The 18,831-nt window shown below is 44.1% G+C and overlaps 1 protein-coding gene across 8 annotated transcripts in view; it reads right to left on the bottom strand.

Annotated features, from left to right (window-relative positions):
* Positions 1–18,831, bottom strand: part of LOC110532368 (msx2-interacting protein) — a 42,427-nt gene that overhangs the window by 2,044 nt on the left and 21,552 nt on the right. For 2 of the 8 annotated variants that reach the window (XM_021616211.3, XM_090184691.1), the window contains 11 exons: positions 15,672–15,832; positions 10,431–10,646; positions 10,161–10,312; positions 9,926–10,051; positions 9,670–9,783; positions 9,428–9,541; positions 9,204–9,304; positions 1,258–9,088; positions 713–1,048; positions 350–544; positions 18–176 (listed from right to left, as the gene is read on the bottom strand). In XM_021616211.3, coding sequence (XP_021471886.3) covers positions 18–176; positions 350–544; positions 713–1,048; positions 1,258–9,088; positions 9,204–9,304; positions 9,428–9,541; positions 9,670–9,783; positions 9,926–10,051; positions 10,161–10,312; positions 10,431–10,646; positions 15,672–15,832 — 9,505 coding nt within the window. The remainder of the gene's footprint in view (positions 1–17; positions 177–349; positions 545–712; positions 1,049–1,257; positions 9,089–9,203; positions 9,305–9,427; positions 9,542–9,669; positions 9,784–9,925; positions 10,052–10,160; positions 10,313–10,430; positions 10,647–15,671; positions 15,833–18,831) is intronic. The other 6 variants (XM_021616213.3, XM_090184693.1, XM_021616212.3 and 3 more) reach the window with 3 other exon arrangements.

Genomic DNA, 18,831 nt, shown 5'->3' with positions numbered 1-18,831 from the left:
GTCAATGCACAACATACCTGATTAGAGCCGGGGTTGGGGACGTTGATGATCCCAGCTGCCTGTTTTTTCTGTAGGTAGGTGATGAAGCCTCCTTTCAAGAGAAGGGTCTGGCTGTGAACGTCCTCCTGATCTCGTCCACATGGCAGAGCTAGCAAGAGGCAGTAGTCATTCTCCACCTGTAAACAACAACCCAATCAAATCGGTTGAGCTTTTCTACTGAAATATTAAGCATGTTTACATTCACAGTTGTAATGAGAACTAGCTGCCTGAAAAGAAAACATCACCAATGAGCGTCCTAAGAATCGTGATAAAAATGCATTGTTTTAATGGCGAACAGCTAGCATCTCACCATCATCCTGCGAGCCACGCCCTCCAGCTGGGACGCTTCCAGTCTCATCCTCTGTGCAATGCGGAGTGGGGCACCTCCCTCCAGGGGCGGCAGTGAGTGGTGAGCCAGCACATTGTTGCCAGAGACAAAGTGGAGCTGCACGGCAACTGAGTCACTCTTCAGTGCCAGCAGGCCTTGCCACACTATGGGGTATGTCTGCACAAACAAAAGTAGAGCAAAGACAGGTCAGATAAATAGGTTAAATCTTAAGAACAAGCAATATTACGTAAACTGATTATTATTCTAATCTTACAAATGACGACTGAATGTCTTCAGTATTGCCCCTCTAGTAATTGTTCTAATTCCCATGATCAGCCTCATTACCGTTAAAAGCTGCACCATATCGACGGACCGGTATCCTGAGTGCCCCAGTTTACCCTCAGGGCGCAACTCCGAGGAACTTGAGAGGGGTGCTGCTGGAGGGCTCGACATGAAGACTGGTGGGCCCTTCTGCAGAACTAGCTCTTGCTTGTGGGAGAGAGCCATGGGAGATGTATAAGAGGGTGAAATGGTGTCCCTCTGTATCCGGGGCATGTGGGATAGGTCCATGGAGGTTGTGTGACGGAGGTGGGAGTTGTCCGATTTGGTTTCACATCCTCCACCAAGTGACCCAGCAGATAGTGACTGAGACAGCATTCCCCTGTGGCTGAGATCAGCATCCTGAGGAAACAAATAAAAAACTAGATGTTTAGAAACATAAGTAACAAATAGGACTACAGTGCTGCATGCATAGAAGTAATCATGTAGGAGAGAAACAATGTAATAGTAAAAGTCAATCCTAACTGAAAACACTTTGGCAAAAACACTGAACAGATGAAAGCTTATAAACTAATGAACTAAATGTAAGCATGAATGCATTGTTCTCTGACCTGGGAAGGTGTGATGCCGCGGGAAGCCAGGTTAAATCCCATCGAAGAGTGACTGGAAAACTGGGAGTGGAAGCCCCGCATATCCCTGTACACTGGGAAGGAGCCAGCGCCGCCTGGATGAATCAGCTGAACCCCTTGAGGATGATGATGAGGAGACACCATAACAGGGACGGATGAATGGACCCCCATGATCCTGCTGCTCTCGGTATGAGGTGGGTGAGACATATTTGCTTCCAATGGTTTGGGAGTCTCCTTCCCCATCTGTGTCATGCCTTTTCCAACCAAGGGACTATTGGAAGCAGCAGAGATGTTGGTAATTGAGGTTGCTCTTGCCTCAGGAGTTCGTGACTGACGTCCCTCTGCGATGGTGTGCTCTCCTAGCTGATGGTGCATCAGGATGCGCATGTCCCGTATGTCTCTGATGTCTCGGGAGGCCATGCTGTACTGGTCCAGACATAGACCTGCGTGATGCAGCCCTCTCCGTTTCTCTGCCTGCATCATCATCACATCTGATTGGAGCTGGGGTGTAGAGGATCTGCACAGCCCCTGGTGGTAGTGCCTTATGTCCTCCTCGACGCTGCAGTCTGAGGCTCCCCGAGTGGGGCCCACGTGGGACTGCACCACCATGTCTCTGATCACGGCTGGCATGTTGGAGCGTTGAGGGGGCCCAGTGTGGGAAGATGGTAGGAAATCCGTCCGTCTTCCGTAATTCATTCCAGATAGGTGTGGGGTGTTCATCCTGACCTCACCGTGAGAGAGGCGACCCATAGACACTGACTGGGTGACACTATGCGACACTGGGGTCATGATAACAGACTGCTCTGGGTGGGGGTGGTGCATACTGGAGATGTACAGAGACATCTCAGGCATACCAGGATGCAAAACCATAGAGCTGCCATGGGGGGACATTGAGTTGCTGGGAGGGCAAACTTTGGCAAAAGGTGAGTGGCCTGTTGTTCGAGGGGAGTAGGGCTCTTGCTTGAGGTGTGGGACTGACTGATCAGTTGGGGTACTGGGACTAGGACTCATACGGTTTCCAGTCAAAGATGGGTGATGTGGATTCATGATTGGACTGAGGTTGGATGTCTGGTGTGCCTTTGCCATATCCGCCAGCATTGGTATAGATTCTACTCCAAGCCCTTTCTTGTACATCAATACTTGAGGACTTGTAACCGGTTGTTGAACCATCTTTGGTTGAATCATCATTACTGTGCTACCCTGAAGTCCAGTGTGATATGACGACTCTGACTTGTCAGAACCAGGACTCTCCTGCTTAATAGTGGAGATGACAGGCTGAAAATTGTATGACTGGCCAGTTAAGAGTACCCCAGGGTGTCCGTACCCTGTGGGTGTCAGGGGTCCCTTGGGGGTGGAAGGCTGGGATGGAGTAAGCGGTTCTTGCTTAATCTGAGATTTAGAGACAGACTGCTGGAACTCTATGTCAACTGCACTGGCTGGTGGGATCTGGCTAATTTTGGCGCTGATCCGTTGAGGTCCCTCTGTTTTTTGCCCTGAGTAACTTAGTACTACCACACCCTGTGATGTATTCACCCTGAGGCCAGGACTGGAGTCTGTGTTGTAGGGTGTGCTCTCAACTACCGACCATCCTCTGCTGTTCAAATCCTCTGCCGCATCCACTCCATGGTAACGATTGTTCTCATTCATACTTGATCCGAATTTCTGTTTGGGTAAAGATAGGCCAGCATTACGGTTACTTAGGGAGATTCGAGGTGCTTCCTCAGTATCATAGGGCATTGGAATCCGGCTGATGACAGAGGTAGTAGGCGAAGAAATTACTGAATGGACTATCTTCTCTCCAAAGTTCTGCTGGGTCTCTGTGAGCGGGGAAGGTTTTTGAAAAGTGGGATGTGGTATCAAAGGCGAGGTTCTGTCTTTAAGATGCTTGTTCCAAGCGGTCATTGTGTCAGACGAGTTCTCATTCTCTGACATGCGAATGTCTGTCAGCGTTGTCGTTAAGACTGTAGTAGGGATGGCATTGCTGTTTGATGCTGATACATATTTGGGCTCCATGAGGATCTTTCTTAGAGTGCTGGAGCTAGGGTCAATATCCGATGCCTTAGTATCAGGAGGCATGGGTGGATTTGCTGACTGGTTCCCAAGTGCAGTTACTGCTTGTGCAGAGGGAGTGACTACATTAACTTGAATTGCAGGAGTAGCATGAATTCTACTTTCTTCAGATCTGGGAAGCCAGTCTGGTGAAACAGGCATTGTGCCGGGGTGGGGTGGAGGGACATTCAATTGGGTTGGATATGGTTTGAGCGCAAGGGATGAAGAAAGAGCAGGGGCTACTGCTGATAGTTGTAACTTTTTGAAATGAGGAGGACTCTTGGTGCTAGCGTGAAAGGCAGATTCTTCAGGTACGGGTTGTTCCACAGCAGGTTGTTCTGCCTCCTTAGGGGTGTCCACAGTCATGGTGCATGTGACATCCACTGTTGCTGTAGCAGTAGCTGCCTTAGAGTTGATTATTTCCATGTCTTCAGGAATGGACTCTGTTGGCTTGATAGGGGAGGTCTCAGCTTCTGGTACATCTTCAGCAGTCTCTCCCTTCCTGTTGATACAAGCCTTTCGTCCCCTGGACCTCTTTGGAGTCTTAGCTCTGACTGCTTTCCCTGTTTTCTTGGGTGTTTCTGGTGAAGGGGAATCATCTTGGGCAGAGGCCCCAGAAACAGATGATTCAGAGGCTTTAGCATCTGGCATCAAGGGCTTGACACTGGGAATCAGAACTCCCATCTCTGGGTCTGGGTCAATAACGTGTTTTTCTGGTTCCAAAACATAATCGGCAGAGGGGGAGACCAGGGGCTCTGGGGTAGGAACAAGTGCAGTGTAAGTGGGAGGAGCTGTGAACCCATCTGTATCAGTAGGTATGTCTTCAGCAGTAATGGAATCAATGGCAGCAGCCAGTTCGGTTTCACTGGCAGGATTAGCAGACTTCTCCCCCTCCATTTCTACAGTGACAGGGGGCAGTAGGGTACGCGGCTCTGCAGGTGGTTCCTTATAGGGTTGAATAGGTTTCTCAACTGTAAGTTTGGCAATATTCTCCACTGCCCGTTCCAGTTCCATCTGACGTGCCAAAAGAGCGGCTGCTGGGTCCACCGGTGGTTCAGGGTCTAATAGAACTTCCTTTTCCTCTGGGCTGAGTTCTGCTGCTTCTTTCAGATACTGAGTCCTTGTTTCTTCTTTATCTGGTGTTCCTGGTTTGGCCTTTTTAACAGTGGTCTCAAAAGATTCAGACTCATCCTCCCCAGAGCAAAGCAACCCTTTCACATCATCTACGCTTACACGAATCTCAAAGTTTCTCAAGCAATGCGATTTATCCTCTGTCACCAATTTGGCATTTTGTGTCAACCTTGGTGCTTTTACTTTCCCACTCTTTTCAGATTGTTGTCTTTTCTCTACATGGGTAGATTCTATCCTCTCAATGTCCCCTTCAGATAACTTTTTTGCAATTTGATTAGTTAGATCTTTGTATTTTTGTGTTGGCAAGCATTGCTTTGCTTCCTCTAATAATGTCCCTGCTTCTTCAGACTCATCTTTTATTTTGGGCTCAGGCTCTTCATTATTATCACCCGACTTCGCTCCTGTTGATGTTGCACTCTCAGATTGTTTGTCTACTCTACTTGCTCTCCTGCCAACAGAGGTTCCAGTAGGTGAAGACACTTGAGCGGTCTGCACTTTCTGCATACGGGGTGAATGCCACCCCTCAGACATTCTTAAACCCTCTCCAGTGTTCACAGGCTCTTTGATATCAATGTCTTCCTCGGTTGCTTTCTGTGTGTCTCCTTTTACTGGTGACACATCTTCCCCTCGCCTGCGTGACTTGGATGGGCGACCTCGCCTTGTGTTAGTAGATGTGTTCAATGTGTCCTGCTGCAGCTGCTGCACTGGTTCTTTGTCAACACCACGTTTACGTGTGGCGCGAGAATACTCCACCACCTCTTTACCTGGTGGCTGGGCCTCCCCTTCAGATGGTGTGGCATAAACAGACCGAACATTTCGGCGTCTAGTCCTTCCGAGGAATAGGCTTGATTCATTCTCAGGGTCAAGGACATGAACTGGTGACTTGGTTATAGGCTCTGATGATATTTCTCCTCGTGGAGATGAAGACCTTTTCAATTTCTCTCTGTCAATTCGCTCACTCTTTCGGGTAACTGGTTTCTTAGAGACAACTGTTTTGGGGGGCTTCAGGATTTGTGTTTCGGACACATTTGGCTTAGCCCTTTTACTCTTGGGTTGTTTGCAAATTGGCTTTGCTGGTTTAATTTCAGCCTCTGAAACTAGCATGTGAACCTCATGGGAAGCTTCAGATTTCTGAGGTGTATCAAAGTCCTTAGAATCTGGTTTCCGTGGTTGGACCTCCATCTTTACCATGTTCATATTCTCTTCAATCTTAGGGGAAGCAGAGCAAGGGAATTCGGCAGCCTCTACATCAAAACAACTTAATGAGGCACCAGGAGTGGGAAGCTTATCATCAAAGAAAGACGCATGATCCACTGTAATATTGCTCTCAGTTGTAACTTTGGGTTCACATAGTTCCTCTCTAGGTTCAACTTTAACCTCAGCCTCTGAAAGAACAGACCGTAGGGGTGTGATTAAAATCGAGGATGATGGTTGGATCTCTACTAGTGGAGGAGATTGGGGTGGGGACAAATCACGATTATGTTCCACTTTTTCCTCTTTAATCGGTGAGACAGTCTGTTCAGATGAGGAAGTTAAAACAGCCTCTTTCTCCTGCTGTGGCAATATCTCTCTGGGTGAAGGAAGAAACAATGAAATGGGTAGGATGAGAGAAGAGCCGACTGATTTAATATCAGCCTTCTGCATGAACTCTGAAACTTTGGAAGACCCTTCTTGTTGTTCATTCTGAACTTCTCCTTCACTCTTATCAACCACATCAACGTTTTCAATTTCTGGTGGAAAGTGGTCCCTTGAGGTCTCCTTCCGTTGTTGAAGCTCTAGAAAGCGGCTATGAAAAAGCACTATGGGCTCTTGAAGGTCCACTCCTCCTGGCTCAGGTTGTCCTTCGACAGAATCGTGTTTGGAAAGATGTCTACCAAATCCCGACTTAGGATCTGGATCTTTGCGCTCAAGATGTTGCAATCGCCGTGAATCTTGCTCAAAGATTGAACTATGAAGAAAACGAGAGGCAAACAGCTCCTGCCGTTGCTGATCCTCTGCTTTGGGGTCCTCCTTTTTGGCATCCAGTTTACCTTCAGAGTCAGTATGAATCTTCTTCTTCTTCATGTACCAAGACGGGATAGGTCGTGGTGCAGACTCTGCCTTTTCTTTGTCTGATCTACTGTGAAGACTTGCAAAGCAAGAGTCTCTGTCAAGAAAGGACCAATTATCCTCCCTTGAGGAAGACAATGACTTGGCTCGCTCAAGAAGTGCTTTTGTGTCTGGAGTTATAGTCTTGTCTAATGCAAAAGAATAAAACTTATTCTTCTCCAGGGAGCCTGAGAAATTCAGGTCTGTCAACCTTTCTTCACGTTCCCTGAGGATAGAGGACAGTGAAGTGTTGGGCTTAGTGGAGTGGTTTTTGTTCTCCCCATCATGATCTGAATCTGACTGTACTTCTCCAGGCTCTAGTTCACGCACAAGACGTTTGCGAATGCTTTCACGTTTCACAATGCTACTGGGGAAGGTCATGTCCATTCTGAGGAAGTCAGATTTGATTCCGCTCTCCCATCGTTGAAGTAGCTCCTCATCACACCCAAGCAATGCTGTCTTAGACTTAGGAAATTCTGTGTTCGGGGAACTGAGACTATTGGGTGTCACGTCCAAGCTGTATTTCAATGAATCTACATGCGAGTAGACTTTCTCCTCTTTTTTAGGAGAGTCTTTAGTCTCTTTATTGGTAACTGATTGTGATAACTGGGAAGCATACACTTCATTTGAGGAAAAGTGACCAGAGCCAGAAAAGGCTGTGACACTCCGGCAAAGGTCTTCATTTAATTCCTGGGAAGACCTGTAGTGTCGTTCTCTCTTAGCACTTAGCAAGTCAAAGTTAAAACTATCAGATTTCTTACGTTTGTTAGATGGAGAATCATGTGTGACATCTTGACGTGATTTTCCTACCTCATGCAACAGATTGCAACGTTCAAAGTCCTCTGTGTTGCTGCCTTGTGGGCTTTCGGTTTTATCTGATTTGTCAGGCTCTTCTAGCTTCTGCCAAAGCCATTGGCTCTGGTCCATTTGTTTTTGGCAGCTCTGAGAGTGGTCAATGTCAGACTCAAGTCGTTCCTCAGTCTCCCCTCTGCTTTTGTATAGTCCTACACCCTGCCCACCATTGTCTTCTTGCGGCTGTACCTTGAATGCGTCTTGGTCAAGACTCCCATCATCAGAGATTTTCATGAGACTTGAACTCCTCTGGATTTTTGATCCCCAAAACTCAATTTTCAGACAGGGTGGGTCTAATGGATCGGTTTCATCTTCTGTTGGCTCTCCAAGTCGTGACTGAAGTTCCAAACTGAGTCCAAGGCCCATTCCCATGGAGACAATATCAGACTCTTGTTTATCTTTAGGACTGAAAACAGTAACAAGTCTCTCAGATTTAGCCTTGCAATGCTCTTTCTTATGAACCCCTATTTGCAATAGGCTCTTGTCACCCTCATTCTCCTCCTCAGCTGGCTTCCTGAGTCCCAATCTACCACACTCTTCCTCTTCCTGACTGGCCCTCTTCAGTCGATCGGTCTTCAGCATGGATTCTTCAAAACGCCTCTTTCGTGCAGCTAGACGGTCAACATCTAAAGAGTTAGATCCATCAAACCCAGGGCCAGCTTTCATATGTATTTTGGCTTTCATTTTAACATCATTTTCTACAACTTCAACCAGTCTTGCCATGTTTTTGTCTTTGGGCACCTTTCTATGCTTGATTATATCTCCTTTTTGAGGCTTTATGTGAAAGGGAGGACTGTTCTGGTCACTTGAGGGTGGTTCAAGCCGAATACTGTCATTCCCATGTTTTTGTTTTTCTAGGACAGCATGACCAAGCGATTTTCCTTCCTTCTCCTTCACACGCGTTAGCTGCACCACACAAGGTGGTAGGTCTAGCTGTCCTTTGCCCGAGCCTTCTTTTTCCTTAGGAGGAAACTTGCTGACTTTGGTTCGAAGGCCTGGACTACCTTCTCTTTCAAGTTCAGGGTCCGTCTTAGGCGATGGAATACTGGGAGATAGCAACTTAAATTTCCTCAGCTTTTCGCCTTTCTCCTTTTCACCCTTCTCCTTGCACCCGGCCCGCCTTTCCTTTTCACCGCCAATACCACGTTCAACTTCAAAAGATCTCTCCTTCTCTGGCTTATCACTCTTATTATACTGGTCAGGGTGTTCCTTGTCAGGCTTGTCAAATCTTGGAGGTGAGAGTGAACTGCAGCTGCCACTTTGCTCTGAGGATCTACAGCAAATGCGGCGATCAGAGTCACTTGGTAGACGCTCAGAGAGAGAGGGGGACACTGTAGGACTGACAGGGCGATTAGGGTGAGAAGGGCTCTGGCTGTGTTCAATTGTCCTCCGCCCATGGTCACGTTCACGGTCTGTTTCAAAGCGCTCCCTCTCACGCTCCCTCTGCAAGTAACTGTATTTGCGGATGTCCTGCTCATAGGGGTCTCTGTGATCTCTGTATTCACGCGGGTCATCAAAGTAACGTGGGTCATAGAAATCTCCCTGGTATGGGTCCCATTCAGTGTAGGACTCGCGGCTCCTGGCAGGTAACTTGCGACGGGGGTCTTCTATTAAGGCTCCTCCAGGTGTTCGCACATTGTTGTCAAAGAATGGCCGTTCAATTGCAAACTCATATTGAGGCCTGCGTTCATCACTGAAAAACACAAAAATATACACAGGAACCAAAATCATTATTTATATATCATTTATATCATTATTTTTCAATGGGGATCTGTGACAAAAGAAAACTCAAGCTAAATTATACAAACCTTCCTTCAGATAGGATTTCATAGAAGTCGCGAATGTCCTGCCCAGATGCCTGCATTGAGCGATAGAAAGCCATCTGACTTTCCTGATTGGCAAAGTCCACCTGCAAACACATGGAAATTGATAAGGCGGACAACAATTATTGTTTGGACTATGGTCTTCAATCATCTGGCCTATTCCCCCCAACGACAGGCATTCTAGTTCAAAATATGTTTTTTCTGCTGACCTTAATTTTGTTGCCACCAATCTTCCAACCCTTGGTCTCTTTGACAGCGGCCTGTGCATATTCAATGTTTTTATACAGGATAAGGGCCATTCCTTTGGGTCTGTCAAATACAACCTGTGGTGGGAGGGGAGAGAAGAATGACATAAATTTGGTAAAACTATATGATCCTTTAGATAACATGTGGAATGAAATGAAATGTGTCATGAGAAAATGGCTTAAACAGGAATAAGCAGCAGGCTTACCTTGACAACATGTCCATAACGACAGAAATGACGAGTGAGATACTGCTCTGTGATGTTGGAGGCTAAACCATCCAACCAAACACAAGTTGTGGGCATGCTTTTTCCAAATCCCAGCTGTAAAAATAGGGATAAATAACATATCAACAATATTATCCTGTTGGCAATACTCCTGTCACTACTATCAACAACTAAAATCTCAGTTGTACATTCAGAATAAGTGTTTTGTGTAAAATGAGAGTTATAATGCTGTCCTCACCTTTAGCCTATTGTTGCAGAGGTACTCTCCATCCATCTTCGTTATGGCCTTACAAACACTGCCAATGTCACAGTACTGTAGAAAGGCATACTGAGGGGCACCATTAACTTTCTTGATGTCAATATCCTATGTGAATGGAAAGGAAGGCAACATTAAATTTATAGAGGCAGTGTTGAATTAGGCAATTCCTCCTCACAAAATCTCCTCTGCAACATGCAGAATGTATTTTACATACCACTATCTCCCCAAAACGCTGAAAGATATTGAGAAGGTCATGGTAGCTGGTGGTCTTTTCCAGGTTGCCAATAAACAGAGTTCGTGTGGCTTTGGGGTGAAATTCGTCTATCCTCTCATCCAGAGGCCGGTACTCATTCTCGCTTTCAGTCTCTAAAAAGAGAAATTCATGTTTTCATAAACCTGTATAAATCATGTTTAAAAAGGTAGAGCACAGATATTGTCCTGGTCAGGTTAAGTGGTTAGGAAAAACTCAAGCCACTTTATATACCAGTTGTGGACGCACCAGGGCCATTCCAGATGATGACCTCAATTTGCATGCCAAAAAACAGCTTCCCCTTTGATGCGCCAAGGGCCTTCTCCTGGTCCTCTTGCTGGCGAAAGAACACAAGTCCATAGCGCTCCTCTAAAGCTCCATGGATTTGCACAGAAGTCACCTTCCCATACTTCTTGAACTCATGGAACAGGCCATCCTTCAGACTTGTATCTGAAAGAGGGAAAAAAGACCATATAAAAGCTTGACTAAATACTTTCAGGTGCATACAGTGCACTCGGAAAGTATTCAGACCCCTTCACTTTTTCCACATTTTGTTACGTTACAGCCTTATTCTAAAATGGATTCAAACATTTGTTATCATCAATCTACACACAATACCTCATAATGAGAAAGTGAAAACAAGTTTTTAGACATTTCTGCAAATGTTTAAAGAATATATATAACAAACATTTTTTATTTACATACAGTTGAAGTCGGATGTTTACATACACCTTAGCCAATTACATTTAAACTCAGTTTTTCACAATTCCTGACATTTAATCCTAGTAAAAATTCCCTGTCTTAGGTCAGTCAGGATCACCACTTACATTTAAGAATGTGAAATGTCAGAATAATAGTAGAGAGAAGATTTATTTCAGCTTTTATTAATTTCATCACATTCCCAGTGGGTCAGAAGTTTACATGCGCTCAATTAGTATTTGGTAGTATTGCCTTTAAATTGATAAACTTGGGTCAAACATTTTGGGTAGCCTTCCACAAGCTTCTCACAATAAGTTGGGTGAATTTTGGTCCATTCCTCCTGACAGAGCTTGTGTAAGTAACTGAGTCAGGTTTGTAGGCCTCCTTGCTCGCACAGGCTTTTTCAGTTCTGCCCAAAAATGTTCTATAGGATTGCGGTCAGGGATTTGTGATGGTCACTCCAATCCCTTGACTTTGTTGTCTTTTTTGTTGCCCTTTTGCCACAACTTTGGAAGTTTGCTTGGGGTCATTGTCCATTTGGAAGACCCATTTGCAACCAAGCTTTAACTTCCTGACTGATGTCTTGAGATGTTGCTTCAATATATCCACATAATTTTCCTCTTTATGATGCCATCTATTTTGTGAAGTGCACCAGTCCCTCCTGCAGCAATGCACCCCCACAACATGATGCTGCCACCCCCGTGCTTCATGGTTGGGATGGTGTTCTTCAGCTTGCAAGCCTCCCCCTTTTTCCTCCAAACATTATGGCCAAACAGTTCTATTTTTGTTTCATCAGACCAGATGACATTTCTCCAAAAAGTACGATCTTTGTCCCCATGTGCAAACCGTAGTTTGGCTTTTTTATGGAGGTTTTGGAGCAGTGGCTTCTTCCTTGCTGAGCGGCCTTTCATGTTATGTCGATATAGGACTCACTTTACTGTGGATATAGATACTTTTGTAACTGTTTCCTCCAGCATCTTTGCAAGGTCCGTTGCTGTTGTTCTGGGATTGATTTGCACTTTTCGTACCAAAGTAAGTTAATTTCTAGGAGACAGAATGCGTCTCCTTCCTGAGCGGTATGACGGCTGCGTGGTCCCATAGTGTTTATACTTGCGTACTATTGTTTGTACAGATGAATGTGGTACCTTCAGGCATTTGGAAATTGCTCCCAAAAATGAACCAGACTTGTGGAGGTCTACAATTTATTTTCTGAGGTCTTGGCTGATTTCTTTTGATTTTCTTGTGATTTTTCAAGCAAAGAGGCACTGAGTTTGAAGGTAGGCCTTGAAATACATCCATAGGTACACCTCCAATTGACTCAAATTATGTCAATTAGCCTATCAGAAGCTTCTAAAGCCATGACATTTTCTGGAATTTTCCAAGCTGTTTAAAAGGCACAGTCAACTTAATGTATGTACATTTCTGGCCCACTGGAATTGTGAAACAGTGAAATAATCTGTCTGTAAACAATTGTTGGAAAAATTACTTGCGTCATGCACAAAGTAGATGTCCTAACCGACTTGCCAAAACTATAGTTTGTTATCAAGAAATGTGTGGAGTGGTTGAAAAACAAGTTTTAATGACTCCAACCTAAATGTAAGTAAACTTCCCACTTCAACTGGAAGTATTCAGATCCATTGATATGAGACCCAAAATTGAGCTCCGGTGCATCCGGTATCCTTTGATCATCCTTGAGATGTTTCTACAACTTGATTGGAGCCCACCTGTGGTAAATTCAATTGACTGGACATTATTTGGAAAAGCACACACCTGTCTATGTAAGGTCCCACAGTTGACAGTGCATGTCAGAGCAAAAACCAAGCCATGAGGTCAAAGCAATTGTTCTTAGTTCCCCTGAGACAGGATTGTGTCAAGGCACAGATCTGGGGAAGGGTACCAAAAAAATTCTGCAGCATTGAAGGTCCCCAAGAAGACAATGGCCTCCATCATTCTTAAAGGGAGGAAGTTTGGAACCACCAAGACTCTTCCTAGAGCTGGCCGCCCGGCCAAACTGAGCAATCGGGGGAGATGTGCTTAGGTCAGGGAGGTGACCAAGAACCCAATAGTCACTCTGACAGAGCTCTATAGTTCTTCTTTGGAGATGGGAGAACCTTCCAGAAGGACAACCATCTCTGCAGCAGGCCTTTATTGTAGAGTGGCCAGACGTAAGCCACTCCTCAGTAAAAGGCACATGACAGCCCATTTGGAGTTTGCCAAAAGGCACATAAAGACTGTCAGACCGTGAGAAACAAGATTCTCTGGTCTGATGAAACCAAGATTGAACTCTTTGGCCTGAATGCCAAGCGTCATATCTGGAGGAAACCTGGCACCATCCCTAGGGTGAAGCATGGTGGTGGCAGCATCATGCTGTGGGGATGTTTTTAGCAGCAGGGAGTGGGAGACTAGTTAGGATCGAGGGAAAGATGAACAGAGCAAAGTACAGAGAGATCCTTGATTAAAACCTGCTCCAGAGCGCTCAGGATCTCAGACTGGAGCGAAGGTTCACCTTCCAACAGGACAACGACCCTAAGCACACAGCCAAGACAATACAGGAGTGGCTTCACGGAATGTCCTTGAGTGGCCCAGCCAGAGCCTGGACTTGAACCTGATCCAACATCTCTGGAGAGACCTGAAAATAGCTGGGCAGTGACGCTCCACATCCAACCTGACAGAGCTTGAGAGGATCTACAGAGAAACTTCCCAAATACAGGTGTGCCAAGCTTGTAGCATCATACCCAAGAAGACTCAAGGTTGTAATCGCTGCCAAAGGTGCTTCATCAAAGTACTGAGTAAAGGGTCTGAATACTTATGTAAATGTAATATATATATTTTTTAATACATTTGCAAAATGTCTCAACTGTTTTTTCTTCGTCATTATGAGGTATTGTATGTAGCTTGATGAGGGAAAAAACTATTAATCCATTTTAGAATAAGGCTGTAACGTAACAACAAACGTGGAAAATGTCAAAGGGTCTGAATATTTTACAAATACACTGTACATAGTGACTAATTCATATCTGCAGTACAAAGAGCCTCAACAACAATGTCATTAACTCAACAAACGTAATTATTGCCCAAACCTAACAGTATATTGACCCTGTAGTCTAGACTAGACAATGTATGGTATATACAGTGCCGTGCGAAAGTATTCGGCCCCCTTGAACTTTGCGACCTTTTGCCACATTTCAGGCTTCAAACATAAAGATATAAAACTGTATTTTTTTGTGAAGAATCAACAACAAGTGGGACACAATCATGAAGTGGAACGACATTTATTGGATATTTCAAACTTTTTTAACAAATCAAAAACTGAAAAATTGGGCGTGCAAAATTATTCAGCAACCTTAAGTTAATACTTTGTAGCGCCACCTTTTGCTGCGATTACAGCTGTAAGTCGCTTGGGGTATGTCTCTATCAGTTTTGCACATCGAGAGACTGACATTTTTTCCCATTCCTCCTTGCAAAACAGCTCGAGCTCAGTGAGGTTGGATGGAGAGCATTTGTGAACAGCAGTTTTCAGTTCTTTCCACAGATTCTCAATTGGATTCAGGTCTGGACTTTGACTTGGCCATTCTAACACCTGGATATGTTTATTTTTGAACCATTCCATTGTAGATTTTGCTTTATGTTTTGGATCATTGTCTTGTTGGAAGACAAATCTCCGTCCCAGTCTCAGGTCTTTTGCAGACTCCATCAGGTTTTCTTCCAGAATGGTCCTGTATTTGGCTCCATCCATCTTCCCATCAATTTTAACCATCTTCCCTGTCCCTGCTGAAGAAAAGCAGGCCCAACCCATGATGCTGCCACCACCATGTTTGACAGTGGGGATGGTGTGTTCAGCTGTGTTGCTTTTACGCCAAACATAACGTATTGCATTGTTGCCAAAAAGTTCAATTTTGGTTTCATCTGACCAGAGCACCTTCTTCCACATGTTTGGTGTGTCTCCCAGGTGGCTTGTGGCAAACTTTAAACTACACTTTTTATGGATATCTTTAAGAAATGGCTTTCTTGCCACTATTCCATAAAGGCCAGATTTGTGCAATATACGACTGATTGTTGTCCTATGGACAGAGTCTCCCACCTCAGCTGTAGATCTCTGCAGTTCATCCAGAGTGATCATGGGCCTCTTGGCTGCATCTCTGATCAGTCTTCTCCTTGTATGAGCTGAAAGTTTAGAGGGACGGCCAGGTCTTGGTAGATTTGCAGTGGTCTGATACTCCTTCCATTTCAATATTATCGCTTGCACAGTGCTCCTTGGGATGTTTAAAGCTTGGGAAATCATTTTGTATCCAAATCCGGCTTTAAACTTCTTCACAACAGTATCTCGGACCTGCCTGGTGTGTTCCTTGTTCTTCATGATGCTCTCTGCGCTTTTAACGGACCTCTGAGACTATCACAGTGCAGGTGCATTTATACGGAGACTTGATTACACACAGGTGGATTGTATTTATCATCATTAGTCATTTAGGTCAACATTGGATCATTCAGAGATCCTCACTGAACTTCTGGAGAGAGTTTGCTGCACTGAAAGTAAAGTGCTGAATAATTTTGCACGCCCAATTTTTCAGTTTTTGATTTGTTAAAAAAGTTTGAAATATCCAATAAATGTCGTTACACTTCATGATTGTGTCCCACTTGTTGTTGATTCTTCACAAAAAATACAGTTTTATATCTTTATATTTGAAGCCTGAAATGTGGCAAAAGGTCGCAAAGTTCAAGGGGGCCAAATACTTTCGCAAGGCACTGTACACAGCAGAAAAGGGGTCAAATCCTCACCTGTAGAACGCACAGGAAGATTCTGAACCTTGACACCAAAACTTTTTCGAGGCTCATCCTTGTCAACGGCAGATAAAGCCAGAGCTGAAGGTGCAGGGACGGCAGCAGACTGAACTGAACGTGCTGGGGAGTCATCACTCGAACTACTGCTGGAATCACTGCTGTCAGAGAGGAACAGAGGCTTAATGGAAAATAGCATACATAATGTCACAGAACCTCACATAGACATAAGAAGAGGAATAAATCTCTGTAAAGAACTCTAATTCAGAAATTGTGTACTTTTGTCTGAACAATTACAAAAGATTTTGATATAGCTCACAGATCTGATGTATATCGTAAACATCATCAATCCATTATACACTCAACAATCAGGTTTGTTTAAACAACCTTCTGTATGAGGTTGGAAATAATGAAGGTTAAACTAACATGAAGATATGGAATAGCATTATTTGTCTTGCAGTGGCACTGTCATCGGCCCAATTCATCAACATGAAATGAAATCTGTTTTGATACAGGTTTTTTTTCTATTCATATGTTGAAGCAGAATATTCTGCATAACCATTCACAGGTTAATATACAAATTATCCCACGAGTGCAGTAAGGCTTGAAATATTGGCCACCATTGTTCCAATTTCTCAAAATGTTCAGCAGGTCGTGCCCATATGGATTTGAATGAAATCACCTTGACTGACATCCAAGGTTGGGAGAGTAGCATATAACTACTACAATAGGGGAAATAGAGAGCAATTTGGACAGAAGACTGCTTGTGCTGTTAAATCAGTGTTTGAAATTCACAGCTCAACTGAGGGACCTTACCTAATGTGTGGGGTACAGAGATGAGTTAGTCATTCAAAAATCACGTTATTATTGCACACAGAAAGTCCATGCAACTTAATATGTGACTTGTTCAGCACATTTTTACTCCTGAACTTGTTTAGGCTTGCCATAGCAAAGGGGTTGAATACTTACTGACTCAAGACATTTCAGCTTTTAATTTTTTATTAATTTGAATAAAATTCAAAAAACAACTCCACTTTGACATTATGGGGTAAAAAAATCGGGCTAGAACACAAAAGTCTAGGAGTGTGAATACTTTCTGAATTTCCCCTTAATAGTACACCCCAATATTCCTTTCTCTATTTTCCAGCCTTCTCCCTGTCAATTGTTTCCTGCTGCTCCTCCTCCTTCTCTTAAACACTCCCGGAAGTGCTGCTAATGGAGCCTGGCCTGTGGGAGTGGGCAGGGAGCCAGCAGTGGCCAGAAATGTCCAGTTCCAACTGGATCTCACGGAGGGGGGGAGCTACACCCATACACAGAGGTAGGCAGTGAGAAAATGCACCAGCCATCTCAAAACATTCTCTGTAGCATTTCTCCCTGAAACCACATGTGCAGCTGAGTGCACACCCTGGTTTTCCAGAAATCCTGCTTATTCCCTCCTGTTTCCGGGAATCATCCAACCGGGATATAGCAAAAATCAGGGAATTTATTGAACGTTTTCAGAATTTTGTAAACCTAGTCCTGTCTAAATGTGTTGTGTGATATGTATTTGAATATTTATTTATTTAAAAAAAAAAAGAATTACACACAAGAACATTTGATTAATAAAATATTTAAATCCGTCATCTTCCTCAAATATAGTCCGGAGAATGAAGGGATGATGACCCACTCTCCGAGAGGAAGGGAATCTACTTTGATTGGTCATCAACTCATGGCTCACACACTTCATTCAGGATAAGTAGAGTTAACCTCGAGTTAGCCTGCCCCGAAGCAGGTTAGTTCTGAAGGATTTGTTGCCATAGAAATTGATCTGGCTAAAAGGTGAGCCACTTTCGTGTCAGCAGTTATAACGAGTTGACCAAAGTTACCTCACTAACTCCTCGAGTGGCGCAGCGGTCTAAGGCACTGCATCTTAGTGCAAGAGGCATCACTATAGTCCCTGGTTCGGAATCCAGGCTGTATCACATCCGGCCATGATTTGGAGTCCCATAGGGCGGTGCACAACTGGCCCAGCGTTGTCCGAGTTTGGCTGGGGTAGGCCGTCATTGAAAATAAGAATTTGTTCTTAACTGACTTGCCTAGTTAAATAAAGGTTAAATACAAAAATACAAAAAACAGATTCATAGTATCGGGCTCTGAGGCCAGATTCACAAGACACTACTTAAGAAAAAACGTAAGAAGTTTCTTATGGAAAAAAATAAGAAGTTCATATGATAGTTCGTAAGTGCATTCCTTAATGTTCTTAGGAATTCATAGTTTTCTTAGGAACTTCGTAAATATCTTTCCTAAGAACTTTGTAAATATCTTCTCATGTGGCATTGACATTAGTGACGTGCTTGAAATCAATAAATAAACCTGTGACAGGGATGATAGGATTTGACCCATTATAATAAAGTGTTGATATTTCAATTTGATTACATTTATTTATCTGCTTTATGTCTCGAGAATATACATTTTTTAGGTGGCTCGCAAACCCTTCAAACACAAAAATAAACATTTTTCACAGTTATATCAAAAACAAAAATGGATAACCAAGAAAAGCACAACATTTCAGCAAACAAGAGCTTGAATTAATGGTGGAGGAAATAGCAGCCAGGAAAAGGTTGCTGTTGGGGAGACTCGATAACTGCGGAGTCACTGCAGAGACCAAAAAGAGAGGATGGGTGAGAGTGGCCGAGTCTGTCTCTCCCGTTGGGGGTATGGCAAGGGACAGTGATGTTGTAAAAAAAAAAGTGGTCCGACATCAAGTCGGCTGCTAAGAAAGGAGCTGAGAGAAGCAGGGAGTTGAAGAAGACTGGGGGGGGGTTAATCGACCATTCATGTGGACCAGCTGGAATGAAGGTGTTGTCCATGAAAGGAGACACAGTGGTAGAGGGACTGCGTGACCGGTGAGTTAGCTAGTTAAGTTAGCCAAGTTCTTCTTTACAAATTGACAAGCTAACACTAGCTATTAAACACATCTAGAATATTGTAATATATTGTTAATTACTAGCTAGCTAGATAATGCGCGTCTAATTCGTTTTCCTGCTGTATTTAAATGTTCGGAAGCAGACTGTCTGTGGCAGTGGCGCAAGAAAACGTTCACGGTTACAAAAGCATCCAGTTGTCACAAGACAAGGTTTTAGCTGTCCTAAAGTTAAGTAGTTTTCCACGAAGAAATCTT

This window comes from Oncorhynchus mykiss, chromosome 9, assembly GCF_057628025.1.
Source record: "Oncorhynchus mykiss isolate SJ-2025 chromosome 9, ASM5762802v1, whole genome shotgun sequence".
Classification (NCBI taxonomy): Eukaryota; Metazoa; Chordata; class Actinopteri; order Salmoniformes; family Salmonidae; genus Oncorhynchus; species Oncorhynchus mykiss.
This window is presented reverse-complemented; position numbering and strand designations above follow the sequence as displayed.